The sequence below is a fragment of the Oncorhynchus clarkii genome, chromosome 16 (genome assembly GCF_045791955.1).
Source record: "Oncorhynchus clarkii lewisi isolate Uvic-CL-2024 chromosome 16, UVic_Ocla_1.0, whole genome shotgun sequence".
NCBI lineage: Eukaryota > Metazoa > Chordata > Actinopteri > Salmoniformes > Salmonidae > Oncorhynchus > Oncorhynchus clarkii.
This window is the reverse complement of record NC_092162.1, coordinates 24,187,272-24,205,084: the sequence shown is the minus strand read 5'-3', so window position 1 is coordinate 24,205,084 and position 17,813 is coordinate 24,187,272. Positions and strand designations below refer to the sequence as shown.

At 42.9% G+C, this 17,813-nt stretch overlaps 2 protein-coding genes across 5 annotated transcripts in view; one reads left to right on the top strand and one right to left on the bottom strand.

Annotated features, from left to right (window-relative positions):
- The window catches only part of LOC139368239 (acyl-CoA synthetase long chain family member 5), a 35,161-nt gene extending 32,784 nt beyond the window's left edge, over nt 1-2,377 (top strand). The window contains exons 20-21 of the mRNA XM_071106932.1: nt 44-115; nt 1,095-2,377. Of these exons, the coding sequence (XP_070963033.1) occupies nt 44-115; nt 1,095-1,232 (210 nt within the window). The 3' untranslated portion in view covers nt 1,233-2,377. The remainder of the gene's footprint in view (nt 1-43; nt 116-1,094) is intronic.
- Nucleotides 2,378-2,382: 5 nt separating this feature from the next.
- On the bottom strand, nt 2,383-13,114 carry LOC139368240 (zinc finger DHHC-type palmitoyltransferase 6). Of its 4 annotated transcripts, none has more exons than XM_071106933.1 (11): nt 13,076-13,114; nt 11,596-12,148; nt 10,662-10,753; nt 9,666-9,825; nt 9,149-9,307; nt 8,491-8,544; nt 7,718-7,885; nt 6,908-6,949; nt 4,537-4,685; nt 3,862-3,908; nt 2,383-3,563 (listed from the first exon to the last, which is right to left on the bottom strand). In XM_071106933.1, the coding sequence occupies exons 2-11, from the start codon at nt 11,860-11,862 to the stop codon at nt 3,445-3,447; spliced, it is 1,257 nt and encodes a 418-aa protein (XP_070963034.1). In that variant the 5' UTR covers nt 11,863-12,148; nt 13,076-13,114; the 3' UTR covers nt 2,383-3,444. The 4 variants fall into 4 exon arrangements, with proteins under 4 accessions (XP_070963034.1, XP_070963036.1, XP_070963035.1 ...); XM_071106935.1 differs by having other exon boundaries at nt 4,537-4,682; nt 13,076-13,113; XM_071106934.1 differs by having other exon boundaries at nt 13,035-13,078.
- Nucleotides 13,115-17,813: the final 4,699 nt, after the last annotated feature.

Genomic DNA, 17,813 nt, shown 5'->3' with positions numbered 1-17,813 from the left:
AATGATGGCCTGAGTTTGACCTCTCCTTTTTTTCCTGCGGCAGAAAATCAAAAAGGCCATTATCGCTGACCTGGTCAAGCTGGGCCGGCAAGCAGGGCTGAAGTCATTCGAACAGGTGAGCGTTTCTTTTCAACATGCTTTCACCGATCCCCATTAAGACCTGGGCCCGTATTCATAAAGCGCAGAGTAGGTGTGCTGATCTAAGATCAAAAAACAGTGGTTCTCAGACCTCTCCTCTGAGACCCCACCCCTGCCATTCCATGCATTTGAGCTATTCCAGAGCTAGCACACCTGAATCAGGTGAGCTAGTTCAGAGCAACAACAAAATTGTGAAACGAGTAGAGGTCCCAGAGGAGAGGTTTGAGAACCACTGACCCTAGATCAGCACTCCTACTCTTAGAAACTTTATGAATCTCGTCATTAACTCAGAAGCTCCCTGCCCTTCTTGATTTTATTTCACTCGACATGCCACTTCAAACATACTCTATACTCTTTACTGCAGTTAATCCTAAGTGTGTTGAGCTGATTTTCTCAGTCTGATTTTCTCAGATTTTCTCAGCAACAGTCAATGCTGTGGATTTGCTGTGTGAACTAGCTAAAGGTGGTGGTGAACTACTGAGCAAAGACAGACAAATAGGATTGATGTCAATGTGAATTGGGTTTGAGAAGAGCCAAACCATGAAACTTTGTTGCCCATTTTTGTTTGAAGTCTTCGTTAGACATTTTTAAGCCAACAGCCACATTGTATGTTGACCAGCTCGGTTGCAGAAAAAGTTATGGCTAGATTAGGAAAAGACTAGAGGAGACTAGGGACAAAGGACAAAAACCCTCATGGCCGGTGGTCTCCATGTAATCAATAAATTCACTTGTTGGAGCAGTAATACTGTACACAGGGATTATTTCAGTTCTTACACAGTGACAAAGCCATTTTTGCCTGATGGAAATGACCCAACAACATGGGTCATGTTCATTAGGCACCAATTGGAGGAACAGTCATTTAAAACAGGGAGGAACTACCTTAAAGAATCTGTTGCAAAATGTTTTCAAATGTTTTCCCATTGTGTCCTAATGCTCTGTTTCTATTTGTTGTGCAGGTGAAAGACCTGTACATGCACCCAGAGTTGTTCACCATAGAGAACGGCCTTCTCACTCCTACGCTGAAGGCCAAGAGGGCCGACCTCAAGAAGCTCTTCCAGCCGCAGATCGACAGTCTCTATGCTAGCATGGAGTGACTGGTCTGAGGGGTAGAAGGAGGATGAAGTAGCTTCACTTCCTGTTGACCTTTCAGTCGATAAATACTGTACATTTTATTGAAGAGAGAATTTACATGGGAAATGTGTAATTACTTTTGTTTCATTAAAACAAGCACCACCACTATCAGAGTACCCATTGTTAGCACATAATTTAATAAATTACTGTAACAGTGGAAAAAAAAAGTTACATCAAAAAATATGCTCAGAATGAGAATTTCTCAATGACATTCACAGTGAATCCATGGAATGAAATTATGATTTTTATATTGACTCCAGAATGAAGCGACATTGTGAACTGTATACACCTTAAGGGCAGCTGGTACTCCCATATAAATATAATTCCTAGAAACATAATTATATTTTTATGGGTCCTCAAATTAGCCATTTATCAATATTAAATAGCCCTGCAAATGTAATTGATAATGGATATGCCATTATGGTGACCTGGGCTCGTATTCCTAAGTCTGCAGTCCCCACCGCTCTGAAACACTTTGGGAATACGGGCCCAAGTCACCAGTTCAACAATATCTCAACCACTGGAGGGTTACTGGTTTGAATCCCAGCTCAGACAGGGAAATCTGGTGCAGAGTAAGCTGGCAACCAAAGGGTTGCTGGCATCATCTTAGATACCAACAAGTGCCCTTGAGCAAGACACTTAACCCCCAAATGTATTTATAAAGCCCTTTTTTACATCAGATGTCACTAAATGTTTATACAGAAACCCAGCCTGAACCTCAAACAGCAAGCAATGCAGATGCAATGCAGATTTGCTTCAAGGGCCCTGCAATAAGGCTGGCTCATTGCTTCCAGCCCCTTCGGGTATACGTGTGTCCTAAAGGTTAGGTTGTGAACCTAAAGACACATTTAGATTATCTGTAAATGAATTGACAATAAAGTACATCTTGATCTAGGATCAGTCTTTCAAACTATAATGTATAAGATTATATGGACAGAGGGGTCCTGATACTAGATCTGTGCTGAGACACTTTGTTATTAGGGGCCCTGAAGGTTTGCATCACACACACACAACACAGCAGTAAATATACCTAAAAATAACAGTTTCACACAATAAAGTCAAAGGTCATTCATGATGGAGTGTGAAATAAAAAAGATAACTGACACTCTGCTGTTATAGGGAAGGACATGTTTCATTTTTTTATTCACTTTGAGGGTGACAGTGTTTTACAAAAATAATAAGAACAATTCAAAAAATTAAAACAAAAGTTAGCATTTTCTTTTGGCTGTACAAAGAATACAGAGAAGAAATTGCATGACGAAGCCCTGGGTTAAAGCTGGGCAGAGGAATTTGCATAATTGTATAATCGGCAAAGGACATCAGGAAAAATTATAAAACAGCGGATTCAAGTAAAAGGCCCAACTCCTAAACAAATGAAATCCCTATTGTTTAAGACTATAGTTGTCTCTTTCTATGGCAGCGGTATCAAACTAAACTCCTGGAGGCCAGGGGCGTATGCAGGTAGCCTGGCGGTTCAGAGCATTGGGCCAGTCACCCAAGGGTCGCTGGTTTGAATCGCCGACCTGACTAGGTGAAAACTGTCAGTGCCCTTGAGCAATGCACTTGACCCTAACTGCTCCTGTAAATCGCTCTGGATTATAGTGTCTGCTAAATTGAAAATGTTTCCTTGTAACTAGTATCCAATTTTGTATTTCAATAGGCTAAAGTGGCTTCCTCTCCTTATCTGCACTGATGTGATTTTGACAGGTGAATGAAAAAAGTCTGTAAGCATTCACCATATTGCTCTCATTGAGCCTACGTTTCCAGATCAGTACAGACGAAGGGTGAAAGTCACTTTGCCAAGTAATTGACTATCAAAACACATCCCGGGATTGTGAACTCCTTAGTTGGTGAGCGACTGGGGGCGAGTCTCAACAGTATTCAAAGCCCAGAGCGCAAAAATACAATTACGATTCACCCATTGAAAAGACACACAAAGACCTCGGTGGCTCAGTTGGTAAGGGCATGGCGCTGGTGGCACCGAGGGAGCGGGTTCATTTTCCACAGGGATCACATACACATCACTCACTGTACTTCGCTTGAATTAAAAAATCATCTGTTCAGTGGCATATAGTATTACATATTACCAAGGAGAAAGACAAGAGACAATGCAGACCTCCAGGAATTGGGCGTCATACCACTCCCTGCCCTGTGGCAAATCTGAATGTCATAAACTTATTTCACTTTCTTCTCCTCACTGCTGGTCTCACTGGTCATTGCACTAGTCACTGCTGTGTCGTAATGGCACTTCTCTACGCACCGGCGGGGAAACCAACCCCGCAGGCGAGCTCCAGCTGAAGGAAGAACCAAAAAGATCACATTAGAAATATACAGTAACAGTAATTATTGTCATTCTGCAGTGTCGGGAGGGCCAGATTCACGTCATTCACTTGCATCTTTGCTATATATTTTTTTTCTCTCTGGAAGATGAAACCAGAAAAGGGCAAATATAGAACCACACACATGAAAATCTTGATTATGTAACAGCTCTGTTTGGACGTTTCCATTCTCTTCTGCAAAATGGCTGAAAAAATGTGCACAGGTGAGAAAGCTTGGAGTAAACCTGGTATTCTTCCATGTTCGGAGCCATACCTTTAGTCTGCTCGTCATCCAGCACTTTGTCCCCATACATCCACCATCTGAAGAAGCACAGAAAATAATTCATGGTTCTGAAATTCTCTGAAAATTTTGAGAAATCAATTAGTTCTCTGACATTCTCCGGACATTCAGGTACAGTAATTTATCAACTGACAACCTGGCAGGCATGTGGGAAAGCACTCAGCTGAAAAAAAGAAGCTCGGAATAGCCCGAACATAATACCTGGCAGCAAATGGAGCCTGTAAGAACCAACTTCAAAAATAACGAAATTATAGGGACAGGCTAATAACCCCAAAGGCGTAAAATATTGCCATTTCTCTTCTCTATTGAGGCACTCAGGACTTTTCCAAATGGTACTATCGCTATGGCAATGAGTAATACCATGACTACGGTAACTATCAGACTAGTTTTCCCCAATCAGAAGAGACGTGTGTATCACCATGGAGGTCATGGAGTTCACTTTAGTGGTTCGCCTCAAAATCTGCAGATTGGTTCCCCAAAGCCTGAAAATACATTCCCCACAAACAAACTGCAGATTGTTTCCAGCCATAAACTTGCAGATTTGTCCCCTCCCCCCCAAAAGTCTGCAGATGGTTTGCCTCCCAACAGTCTGCAGACTGATCCCCCCCCACCCAAAAGCTAGCAGATTAGTTCTCAAAAGAAACTCACTTGGTCCCCCGGGTGGCAAGGATGGTCTCCCCCTTGTGGAGGCCGATGCGGGGCTCCTCGGTGCAGGGAGTCCTGAAGAAGGTGTTGAGGCCCTTGCTCAGTGGGCAGCAGGCTCCGTTGTAGTCCTCCACTACCCGATACTGAATCTGCTGGCCGAGCCACAGGATATAATATGGTTATTATAACATCCCAACGTCAACATTTAAAAGTGGATTATAGTGACATATTTGTAAAGAAATATGATGCAGACGCGGCTTCAGAAAGGGATGCCAATGTAGTCGGCGTTTGGAAGGTACAGTGCATTCGGAAATTATTCAGACCCCTTCCCTTTGTCCACATTTTGTTACGTTACTGCCTTATTCTAAAAGGGATTGGGGGGAAAAATCCCTCATCAATCCACACACAATACCACATAACGACAAAGCAAAAACAGGTTTTTAGACATTTTATATATATTTTTTTAATCCACAGAAATATTCAATTTACAGTTGAAGTCGGAAGTTTACATAAACTAGTTTTAATGACTTCAACCACTCCACAAATGTCTTGTTAACAAACTACAGTTTTGGCAAGTCGGTTAGGACATCTACTTTGTGCATGACACAAGTAATTTTTCCAACAATTGTTTACAGACAGAATATTTCACTGTATCACAATTCCAGTGGGTCAGAAGATTACATACACTAAGTTGACTGTGCCTTTAAACAGCTTGGAAAATTCCAGACAATGATGTCATGGCTTTAGAAGCTTCTGATAGGCTAATAGACATAATTTTAGTCAATCGGAGGTGTACCTGTGGATGTATTTCAAGGCCTACCTTCAAACTCAGTGCCTCTTTGCTTAACATCATAGGAAAATCAAAAGAAATCAGCCAAGACCTCAGAAAAAAATTGTAGACCTTCACAAGTCTGGTTCATCCTTGGGAGCAATTTCCAAAATGCCTGAAGGTACCACGTTTATCTGTACAAATAATAGTATGCAAGCATAAACACCATGGGACCACGCAGCCGTCATACCGCTCAGGAAGGAGACGCGTTCTGTCTCCTAGACATGAACGTACTTTGGTGTGAAAAGTGCAAATCAATCCCAAACAACAGCAAAAGGACCTTGTGAAAATGCTGGAGGAAACAGGCACAAAAGTATCTATATCCACAGTAAAACGAGTCCTATATCGACATAACCTGAAAGGCCACTCAGCAAGGAAGAAGCCACTGCTCCAAAAACCCCATAAAAAAGCCAGACTACGGTTTGCAACTGTACATAGGGACAAAGATCGTACCTTTTGGAAAAATCTCCTTTAGTCTGATGAAACATAAATAGAACTGTTTGGCCATAATGACCATCATTATGTTTGGAAGAAAATGGGGTGGCTTGCAAGCCAAAAAACACCATCCCAACCGTGAAGCACATTGGTGGCAGTATCATGTTGTGGGCAGTGCTTTGCTGCAGGAGGGACTGGTGCACTTCACAGAATAGATGGCATCATGAGGATGGAAAATTATGTGGATATATTGAAGCAACATCTCAAGACATCAGTCAGGAAGTTAAAGCTTGGTCGCAAATGGGTCTTCCAAATGGACAATGAGCCCAAGCATACTTCCAAATCTGTGGCAAAATGGCTTAAGGACAACAAAGTCAAGGTATTGGAGTGGCCATCACAAAGCCCTGACCTCAATCCTATAGAATATTTGTGGGCAGAACTGAAAAAGCATGTGCAAGCAAGGAGGCCAACAAACCTGACTCAGTTACACCAGCTCTGTCAGGAGGAATGGGCCAAAATTCACCCAACTTATTGTGGGAAGCTTGTGGAAGGCTCCCCGAAACGTTTGTCATGTGCCTTTAACTGAAGAGTGGCTTCCGTCTGGCCACTCCACCATAAAGGCCTGATTGGTGGAGTGCTGCAGAGATGGTTGTCCTTCTGAACATTTCTCTCATCTCCACAGAGGAACTCTGAAGCTCTGTAAGAGTGACCAACGAGTTCTTGGTCACCTCCCCGACCAAGGGCCTTCTCCTCCGATTGCTCAGCTCTAGGAAGAGTCTTGATGGTTCCAAACTTCTTGGGGACCTTCAATGCTGTAGAAATGTTTTGGTACCCTTCCGCAGATCTGTGCCTTGACACAATCCTGTCTCAGAGCTCTACGGACAATTCCGTCGACCTCATGAATACTTTCCTAATGCACTGTATATACACGTTTTACGAATGAATGGGAAAATAGAATACCATATTGTCTGGAATACTAAAGACACTGCAAACAAACATTCACCTAAGTAGATGAGGTTGCAAATATTTCACCATCCATCAATACATACGAGGTGTCTTTGAACCAATGCTACCCATTGCTGTCTGAACAGGAACAGGTCAGCTACTTACACTTCTCACCCGCTTGTCAGCTTTTTGTTTCAGTTGCTCAATCTAGAAAGCAAACAAACACAAGATAAAGGTTTATCATAGAAAATGCCAAACATCTCAAGTCTGTTAAGTGTGACAACCCATGTTCTGATGGTTCAGTTGGGTTGGAGCATGGCGCTAGCAATACCAGAATGGTGGATTTCATTACCAGATGGACCACACATACTTACAACAACAAAATGTATTATATCTATCTATCTATATTTATTTCAGCCACACCCATTGCTGATAGGTGTATAAAATTGAGCACACAGCCATGCAATCTCCATAGACAAACATCGGCAGTAGAATGACCTTACTGAAGAGCTCGGTGACTTTCAACGTGGCAACGTCATAGGATGCCACCTTTCCAACAAGTCAGTGTGCAAAGCTGTCATCAAGGCAAAGGGTGGCTACTATGACGAGTCTCAAATATAAAATATATTTTGATTTGTTTAACACTTTTTTGGTTACTACATGATTCCATATGTGTTATTTCATAGTTTTGATGTCTTCACTATTATTCTACAATGTAGAAAACAGTAAAAATAAAGAAAAACCCTTGAATGAGTCGGTGTGTCCAAACTTTTGACTTGCACTGTATATTTACACACACATCTGACTGTCAGTCACATTGGATTCCATTTTACATTATCATAACAACATGACAATACAAACCTAGTGTTCTCTTTAAAAATGCTTATAATAGCATAACTGAATGTAAGTCAAAATTGGATAAAAATGTCTGCTAATGCTAATTGACAACATTACATCAACATCATTATCGCTTACGGTTAAGGTGTGCTGGTGACACTTGGCGTGGATGGGCCATTGAATGCCGTCGCCCTCTGGGCTCCCTGACCAGGTGAACACCTGTTTGAAGTTCTCCCAGCGCCGGCCCAGGTCGTAGGGGAAGATAAACTCTTCCCCCGTTTGGTAGTACTGAATTCTGTCTTTGGCCTGAGGATGGAGGGGACGGAATGGGAAAAAGAGAAACAAGGCAGGAACGAGAGAAAGCATGAGCGAGAGAAACATTTAGTGAGTGAGTGAGCATGACAGAGTGAGAGAAAAATACATTAAAAAGTAAGAGAGAGGGAGTGAGACAGAGTGAGGGAGAGCAAAAGAGTAAGATAAATAAAGTAATTGATAATGACACACACACACACACAGAAAGAGAGTGAAAGAGTTCACATGGTTCTTTCTGGCTCCAATGTTTGTCTTAGGGTTTACCTACCATCTTAAAATCGTAGTGTCACATTAGCTAAGTTCTTCTGTACTAAGCCCTTGACAGGCGAAGCGGCCACTAGAATAACACTGATGTCTAGTCTATTAGATTAGCTGAGATCTACTGGATTATCCTGCCTTTTGGACAACAGTGGCACGGCTGTTGACAAACACACTGGCACCAGGGATCATGAAGGTTATGGCCTAGCAGGTGAAAAAAAAACTTGTCCAGAAGAAAAAGGAGACGAGGAGTAATGAGGTTGTAATTTTCAAACAAGGTAAGGTTGTATAGTGGTTGAACAAAACCTAATCAAACTGCTTATTCCATGACAAACACTCACCTTTTCCTCGATCCAGGCCTCAACGGAGGTCTTGTTTCGAAGGATGACTTTCATCTTGGGTGGAGAGAAGAATAAAGGTTTGGTGGGAATTATTTGAGGGAAACATGGGCAACTCACAGTTACTACTGTGTAACACCTATCAAAAAGTACTACCATCATCTCTTAAAGAGATTTTGTATCGTTTTTAGCCAGCAGCTCTGAAAGTAGCGCTCACGAGGTCCCCGTAAATTGCTACTACTTCACATGTGCACCATGTCATCGCTCTCTCTCTCCCCATCTCTGCTGTGTGTTCATCTTGCTAGCTGTCACTCCAATGGCGAGGGGCTGAAGCTCATTGGATAGAACTTACATTTCTAGGGGGCTGGCCCACATGGGGGCATATGTAGGGAAAATGGCACAGCATAGCTTCCAGAACAACAGTTCAAACTAGGGATTTCGTGGCTAATTGAGGTAAGACAGTAAAGTTTAGAAAAAGTAGTCGCCAAAGTTCCGGAGAATGTCTTTAATTAAATACACACTCAAGTATACAGTGTCATCTACGAGAGGTGAATCCACTAGACATTCATATGAGTCTACCCTGCACCTGGAAAATAGCTGAATATGGACAATGGGCACACAATTACCATCAGTATAATATTAACCCCAATGAGCATGTTACCTGTATGAAGAACAACATGCCAACGGCTATGGTGGTGCCCAGTGCCAGCCCTAAGGCAAAGAGAGTGGCAGCGAAGGCGGGTACGCTGAACGGCATGATGGGTTGAAACCGTCTGACGGCGCTCATGTCGATCTTCACGGTACTCCAGCCAAAGGATATCTATAATAACAATTAATAAGAATGCATTTATATTGAGCTTTTCTAGGACCCAAAGACTACTAGACGAAAATACACTATCAATTTAGAATCTCCACTGAGCATGCTTTTCAGTCCAGGAGTAGGCTTAATCTGGTACCCTTTTCACACTACTGAGTCAAGTCAAACTGAGCCAAAGTGTACTGTGCTGGCCTGTTTACATATCCAAGATAGTTGCTGGAAGCATAAAAAGTACTGTAATATATCCAAACGAAACAGTATGGTTCGAGTCGGCAATAACGTGAGGTTATGGGTCTGGGAAACCAGCCTCCAATGATGAATTGATAAGATGTCAAATGCAAGTGTGCCACTGACTCCTCACCCTCTCGTAGAGCTGTGTGTACATGGTCATGATGAAGATGAAAGCGGCGTGCGAGCAGCCGAGAGGCGCCAACAGCAGGAAACTGGTGAAGTAGGCGTGGTTCTGGTGGCCGCAGCAGTTGTTGATCCACGGGCAGTGGTGATCCATCTTCATCACACACCTGAGGATAAATGAATGAAATGATTTATCAATTTTAAAAAGCATATGAACTTGTCTCAGCCATGTGAATACAACAACACACACATTAAAAGTAATTGAGGATTAAAAACAATAAAGTCAGACTTATTTTCATTGTGGATCTTAAAGAAGGGGTGGAGGCGAGAAGGAAGAGGAGAAAGGCGGAGGAAAAAGTGGAAGGGGAGGAATATCAGCATTGTGAAACACAGGCTTGAATGATTGACATGCTGATGGCACTGGCAGGAAGAAATGTGACGTTACAGAGCAGACAATTACCTTATTATGAATCGTAGCATTAGTAGAAAGTATGAGTAGTAAAAATCAGCGCCCATTCTATGTGGTTAATCTCTAACTGCAATCTCCTTTGTTTCACCCAGCTGAGCACACCCCATATTTAAGTGAGTTAGTAGAGCTCAGGCTTAGACCTCTACTAAGAGATAAAGAACTAATGGATGGGTGCATACATTTCAGTAAATTGGCTTAAACTATACTGGTGTTTATTCATTAGTGCACACCGTAGCAAACAGTAGCAAAATGTTTTGCAACTTACTGGCCAAGATCCAGTTAGTCCCTCCCTGTTTCGTCCGGTTTGCTTCCAAGTGAATAAACCCTTTTGCTTTAAAGCCCAACATGTGCTATTCAATCATTTTGGGACCAAATTATAGGTGAGCTATGTGGCAAATAAAATGTTCAAGTAAATCATTAATTTACATCAATGGGAGACTTGCCTGAAAAAAAAAGTAAGCATACGCTATAAAGAAGCACAACTAGAGCACATTTGTAGCAGTGACAAGACAGAGTCAGGGTTGCCAAGTCTACCTGTTGCACTTGCGGCAATGGTGGGATCTCGGGGCCTTGTAGCCTTGGCACATTCTGCAGAACTGAAGGTACTTGGTGTCTTCTTCCTTCTCCTGTTTAAGAGGAGAAAACACACGTCAAGGGCCTGATGCTTTCAATTTCTACTCTATCGGATATCCGGATAGACAAATTGTATTTCTTTTTTAAACGCTATTGGCTCTAGACCAATCAGAATGACGCAAATACACATGACAGAGGTAAACGGGATATGCTGCTTTCCTCCGGTGGTTTAGCTAAAAGCAACAGAGAAAAATAAGTTAGATTTTCACCATGATAGAACTGTTTCTGTTACAAAAAGGTTGTCTTTGTCGGGTATAATGGAAAGTCCATTAGGTGAGTGCCTGTAATGCTATTTGAAGTGGGTGATATATCATACTGATGTCAAGGCAGCCTGGAGGGATAAATGCTCAGCAGTAGCTCAACGCACCGTTATAAAAACTACATTCAAAAGTTTGTCATTTTATTAAATTAAAAAAATTAAAAGTCATGGTATATCCTTGTAGGTAAAAATGCCACAATAATTATTTAATTTAGACAAAGCTTTTCATTGTTAAAATGTTCTCTCCAAAAATGAACACTCACTCAAATAATATAACACTAATGTCCGTTCGGATATTCGATTAACCGTGCCCATCCCTACCTTGGTCCCACAGGATGAGCAGGCTTTTGTTCTAACCCAACACCAACACTCCGGATTGAACCAATCAAGGCCTAGTGCTGGGCTGGAACAAACGCCTGGCTGCACCCAATTGGCTCTCCAGGAGGACCAGGGTAAAAGGCTAAGTGACCACTCTGTTCATCAACACATTGTTGTGTAGCAGCAAAATGATCCGTTTCCCTTGTCTCTGTATAATGGGTTATTAATAAAGATGTATTTCTCAGCTTAGCTCCTTACTGGTTTCCAGCCAAGGGGGATGTAACCAGGGCCCACGAACATGGCGTTGAAGTAGTTGTAGAGAATGAGCACGGACCAGTTGATGAGCATGATGAAGTTGAAGCTCCCTCCCGTGGTGTCCAATGGCCAGTACCAGATAATGGAGTCTAATATGGCCATGGAGGAGCACACGGCGATGACTGTCAGGGCTATCACTGGGCCCCAGTGACACAACCTCCGGACCTCATGGAGGTTCTCGAACGTCACGAGGGCTGTAAGAAAGTTCATAGTTTTTTTGGTTGTTTTTGTGTGTGTGTTTAGGTTTTAAAGGCGTTGTGGTTGGGGAGTTCGTCAAACACAGAGGTTAGACGCACTGCTTCTCTCTACTATCTGGCACAGACAATGAAGACAACGGGCATCTTTTCTCTCGTCTTCTGAACACCCAGCAACCGGCTGGGTTGCAAGTTACAGAGGCAGTCCGTGTCCCAGAGTTCTTTGTGTTCCTGGCGATGAGCGGCATCCTTTGACAGCACGGGAGACTGCACTATCCCTGTGAGAGATGCAAGTTCTCCATCTGAGAGAAGGACATAAATATGACCACATTGTGAGTGACACTGATAGGGAATTGACTGTTTGAAAGATTAACACTGTATACTTTAGTTTAAAACAGTTGTTTGGCTTAACAACACTGGAGCAAGTTAGCTACTTCAAATTAGTAGCTAGCAAAGTTGTTTAAGGTCTCCCAAATGTTACTAACCAACTACAAAGCTACTTTTTGTCAACAAGGGGGAAGTTATGTGTAACACTTTTGAGTGTGACAACGTTATAGTTATGCCAACTTATTTTACAATAAGGCACCCTATGGTTTTGCTCAATATAACCAAAGCACATGTGACCTGCAAAAAGCTCACACTGAACATGGCCTGAACCTTTTGCCATTACTTTACTGACATATAGGTAGCTAGCTAGTAAACTTAAAATGAGCAGACCGAGACGATGGCCCCGATTAGCTAGCTCATGGTAATTAGCTAGCTAGCTGACTAATTTGGGCAGACAGTCGGTTAACATCGTTAAAGTGCCTCCCTGCTCATAAATCAACATACATATTTTGAATATGCCAGCAGTCAGTGTCCGGGAAAGACAACAACAGACTGTCAGTTCGACAAACAAGAACCACACGGACAGGTGAAAATAACTGGGTTCTCAAAGCAAATTCAGGCAAAGCTAGCTAGCGAACATTACTAGCTAGCTAGTATCTACGCTAGCTAACGTTAGTAACGATGTCGTTGCCTGTCCTGACTTTTGTTTCCCAGTGCGAGCTAGCTAGCTAGCCAAGCATTAACGTTAGCCCATCCCTGATGTTTCAAATTGTGCGCGATTTACATGACATGTAAATTATAGGCATTTTTCAAAGACCATAAACATATTATTTAATAGATAATCGTGATATTAATAACTACCGACAACATGTCAATGTTCATGAATGAAGTAAACTACCCACCTCGCTACTTCCTTGATTTAAGCCGTGTTCCAGTCTATCGCGAGATTACCGTGGGACCTGGCGTCAACGTTTTTTTCCCATGCATTTCAAAATAAACGTATTTTCGGAAGCACTTACTTTTTGAACAGAAGCACTTACTTTTTGAACAGAAAGTTGTGAAATTGATACAAATTATTACTTTTGACACAACAAAAATAATATGTGAATGAAATACCAATAATTTGAAATGATACAATAAAACCATGTCACAGTGTACATCAAATTGTGACGAAAACGATTCATTAGTTGGACAGTTGGAGAACCTTATGAGAACTAAACTCAGGGAAAAAAAATAAACGTCCCTTTTTCAGGACCCTGTCTTTCAAAGATAATTTGTAAAAATCCCAAAAACTTCACAGATCTTCATTGTAAAGTGTTTAAACACTGTTTCCCATGCTTGTTCAATGAACCATAAACAGTTAATGAAGATGCACCTGTGGATCGATCGTTAAGACACTAACAGCTTAGGCAATTAAGGTCACAGTTATGAAAACTTAGGACACTAAAGAGGCCTTTCTACTGACTCTGAAAAACACCAAAAGAAAGATACCCTGGGTCGATACTGAACTTTCCTTAGGCATGCTGCAAGGAGACATGAAGACTGCAGATGTGGACATGGCAATAAATTGTAATGTCCGTACTGTGAGACGCCTAAGACAGCGCTACAGGGAGACAGGATGAACAGCTGATCGTCCTCGCAGTGGCAGACCACGTGTAACAACACCTGAACAGGATCGGTACATCCGAACATCACAACTGCGGGACAGGTACAGGATGGCAACAACAACTGCCCGAGTTACACCAGGAACGCACAATCCCTCCATCAGTGCTCAGACTGTCCGCAATAGGCTGAGAGAGGCTGGACTGAGGGCTTGTAGGTCTGTTGTAAGGCAGGTCATCACCAGACATCACCGGCAACAACATCGCCTATGGGCACAAACCAACCGTTGTTGGACCAGACAGGACTGCCAAAAAGTACTCTTCACTGACGAGTCACGGTTTTGTCTCACCAGGGGTGATGGTCGGATTCACATTTATCGCCGAAGGAATGAGCGTTACACCAAGGCCTGTACTCTGGAGCGGGATCGATTTGGAGGTGGAGGGTCCGTCATGGTCTGGGGCGGTATGTCACAGCATCATCGGACTGAGCTTGTTGTCATTGCAGGCAATCTCAATCCCATTGAGCACGTCTGGGACCTGTTGGATCGGAGGTTGAGGGCTAGGGCCATTCCCCCCAGAAATGTCCGGAAACTTGCAGGTGCCTTGGTGGAAGAGAGGGGTAACATCTTACAGCAAGAACTGGCACATCTGGTGCAGCCCATGAGGAGGAGATGCACTGCAGTACTTAATGCAGCTGGTGGCGACACCAGATACTGACTGTTACTTTTGATTTTGACCCCCCCTTTTGTTAATGGACACATTATTACATTTCTGTTTGTCACACGTCTGAGGAACTTGTTCAGTTTATGTCTCAGTTGTTGAATCTTGTCATGTTCATACAAATATTTATATTTACACATTTAAGTTTTCTGAAAATAAAAAAAGGTTGACAGTGAGAGGACGTTTCGTTTTTTGCTGAGTTTATGACTGTGGTATGTAGAGAAGATTGTAAAACTAGCTCCAACCAAATCCCCCAGAGAGAGAGAGGTTATTGAAAGTGGTGAAGGGGGTAAGACATATTACATAATTAAATCAATAGGTGCAGCATCAAAATGGGCAAGAAAATAACAGAATTCTTTAACCAGGAGCGGGTCCATCGCCAGGGTTGCAATCTCAGTCAGCCCTGTGCTCCAAAACATTTACATAAACTAATTGGCCACTTTTCTAGAAAAATCCTGAGCCACTGGTATTAATCTGAACAATTCAGAGGTTAAATGCCTTCTCTTCGCAGATGACCTGTGCCTGCTGTCACCCACAGCACATGGCCTAGAGCAGAGCCTGGACCTTCTAGAGCCTTCTAGACCTTCAGAGCCTGGACCTTCTAGAGCAGTACTGCCTGACCTGGGCCCTGGTAGTAAACAAAAATTAGGACCGAAAATAACTTCTGGACATCAGAAAAAATATTACTCACTTCAAACTGGACAAAGATTTTTTTCTTTAACAAGTCCAACATGAAGGATATACTGTACTGCTTTCTCAGGAACAGGCCCAAATCCCCGTCATTTGTGTGAAGAAATGACAGAGAAAAAGGGGGTGGAGGTCGGGCTGCCTTCTGAGAATTTGTAGGCGAGTGAGTAAACCCCCACTGCCATCTGTTCTATTGGTCAACGTGAAATCATTGGAAAACAAAATGGATGATTTACGATCAAGATTATCCTACCAACGGGTTATTAAAAACTGTAATATCTTATGTTTTACCGTGTCGTGGCTGAACGACGACACAGATAATATAGAGCTGTCGGGATTTTCCATGTGCAACCAGAGGGAAAAAAACTAGATGACCTTTACTCCACGAACAGAGATGCATCCAAAGCTCTCCCTCGCCCTCCATTTGGCAAATCTGACCATAATTCTATCCTCCTGATTCATGCTTACAAGCAGTACCAGTGACTCTCTCAATACGGACATGGTCAGATGACGCAGATGCTACGCTACAGGACTGTTTTGCTAGCATAGACTGGAATATGTTCCTGGATTCATCCAATGGCATTGAGGAATATATCACCTCAGTCATCAGCTTCATCAATAAGTGCATCAACGACGTCGTCCCCACAGTGACCGTACGTACATAACCCAACCAGAAGCCATGGATTACCGGCAACATCCGTATTGAGCTAAATGCTAAAGCTGCCGCTTTCAAGGAGCGGGACACTAATTCGGACATTTATAAAAAATCCTGCTACGCCCTCAGACGAACCATCAAACAGGCAAAGCGTGAATACAGTATTAAGATTGAATCCTACTACACCAGCTCTGACGCTCATCGGATGTGGCAGGGCTTGAAAACTATTATGGACTACAAAGGGAAACCCAGCCACGAGTTGCCCAGTGACACGAGCCTACCAGACAAGATAAATGCCTTTTATGCTCGGTTCGAGGCAAGCAACACAGAATCTTGCCTGAGAGCACCAGCTGTTCCGGACGACTGTGTGAAAACGCACTCGGTAGCCGATGTGAGCAAGACCTTTAACTTCTTATGGCTGGGGGCAGTATTGAGTAGCTTGGATGAATAAGGTGCCCAGAGTAAACTGCCTGCTACTCAGGCCCAGAAGGTAAGCTATGCATATCATTAGTATATTTGGATAGAAAACACTCTGAAGTTTCTAAAACTGTTTGAATGATGTCTGTGAGTATAACAGAACTCATATGGCAGGCAAAAACCTGAGAAAAAATCCAACCAGGAAGTGGGAAATCTGAGGTTGGTCTATTTCCAACTCAGTTACAGTGGGACATTGGTCATCATGCACTTCCTAAGGCTTCCACTAGATGTCAACCGTCGTTAGAAACTTGTTTGAGGCTTCTACTATGAAGGGGGGCTGAATGAGAGGGGAATGAGTCAGAGGTCTGCCAGCAGTCACGCGCTGGTCACGCGCATTTCACATTTCGTCTGCAACTAGTGAACGTGCTTCGTGAGTTTTGATTTGTTTACCAAACGCGCTAACAAAAGTAGCTATTTGGACATAAATGATGGACATTATTGAACAAATTAAACATTTATTGTGGAACTGGGATTCCTGGGAGTGCATTCTGATGAAGATCATCAAAGGTAAGTGAATATTCTAATGTTATTTCTGACTTCTGTTGACTCCAACATGGCGGATATATGTATTTTTTGTCTGAGCGCCGTATGGTTTGCATGGTTTGCTTTTTCCGTAAAGCTTTTTTGAAATCTGACACAGCGGTTGCATTAAGGAGAAGTATATATTTAATTCCATGCATAACACTTGTATTTTCATTTAACATTTATAATGAGTATTTCTGTAAATTGATTACAGCCCTGTAGCACTCACGTCGGTAACCATGAAGTGCTTTGAAAGGCTGGTCATGGCTCACATCAACAGCATCATCCCGGATACCCTAGACCCACTCCAATTCGCATACCGCCCCAACAGATCCACAGATGACGCAATCTCAAACGCACTCCACACTGCCCTTTCCCACCTGGACAAACAGAGCACCTGTGTGAGAATGTGTTCATTGACTACAGCTCAGCGTTCAACACCATAGTGCCCACAAAGCTCATCACTAAGGACCCTGGAACTAAACACCTCCCTCTGCAATTGGATCCTGGACTTCCTGACGGGCCGCCCCAGGTAGTAAGGGTAGGCAACAACGCATCTGCAAAGCTGATCCTCAACACTGGGGCCTATCAGGGGTGTGTGCTCAGTCCCCTCCTGTACTCCCTTTTCATCCATGACTGCGTGGCCAAACATGACTCCAACACCATCATTAAGTTTGATGATGACACAACAGTGGTATGCCTGATCACTGACAACAATGAGACAGCCTAAAGGGAGACGATCAGAGACCTAGCAGTGTGGTCCAGGACAACAACCTCTCCCTCAATGTGAGCAAGTCAAAGGAGCTGATCGTTGACTACAGGAAAAGACGGGCCGACTAGCCCACCATTCACATTGACGGGGCTATAGTGGAGTGGGTCCAGAGTTTCAAGTACCTTGGTGTCCACATCACCAACAAACTATCATGGTCCAAACACACCAAGACAGTTGTGAAGAGGGCACGACAACACCTTTTCCCC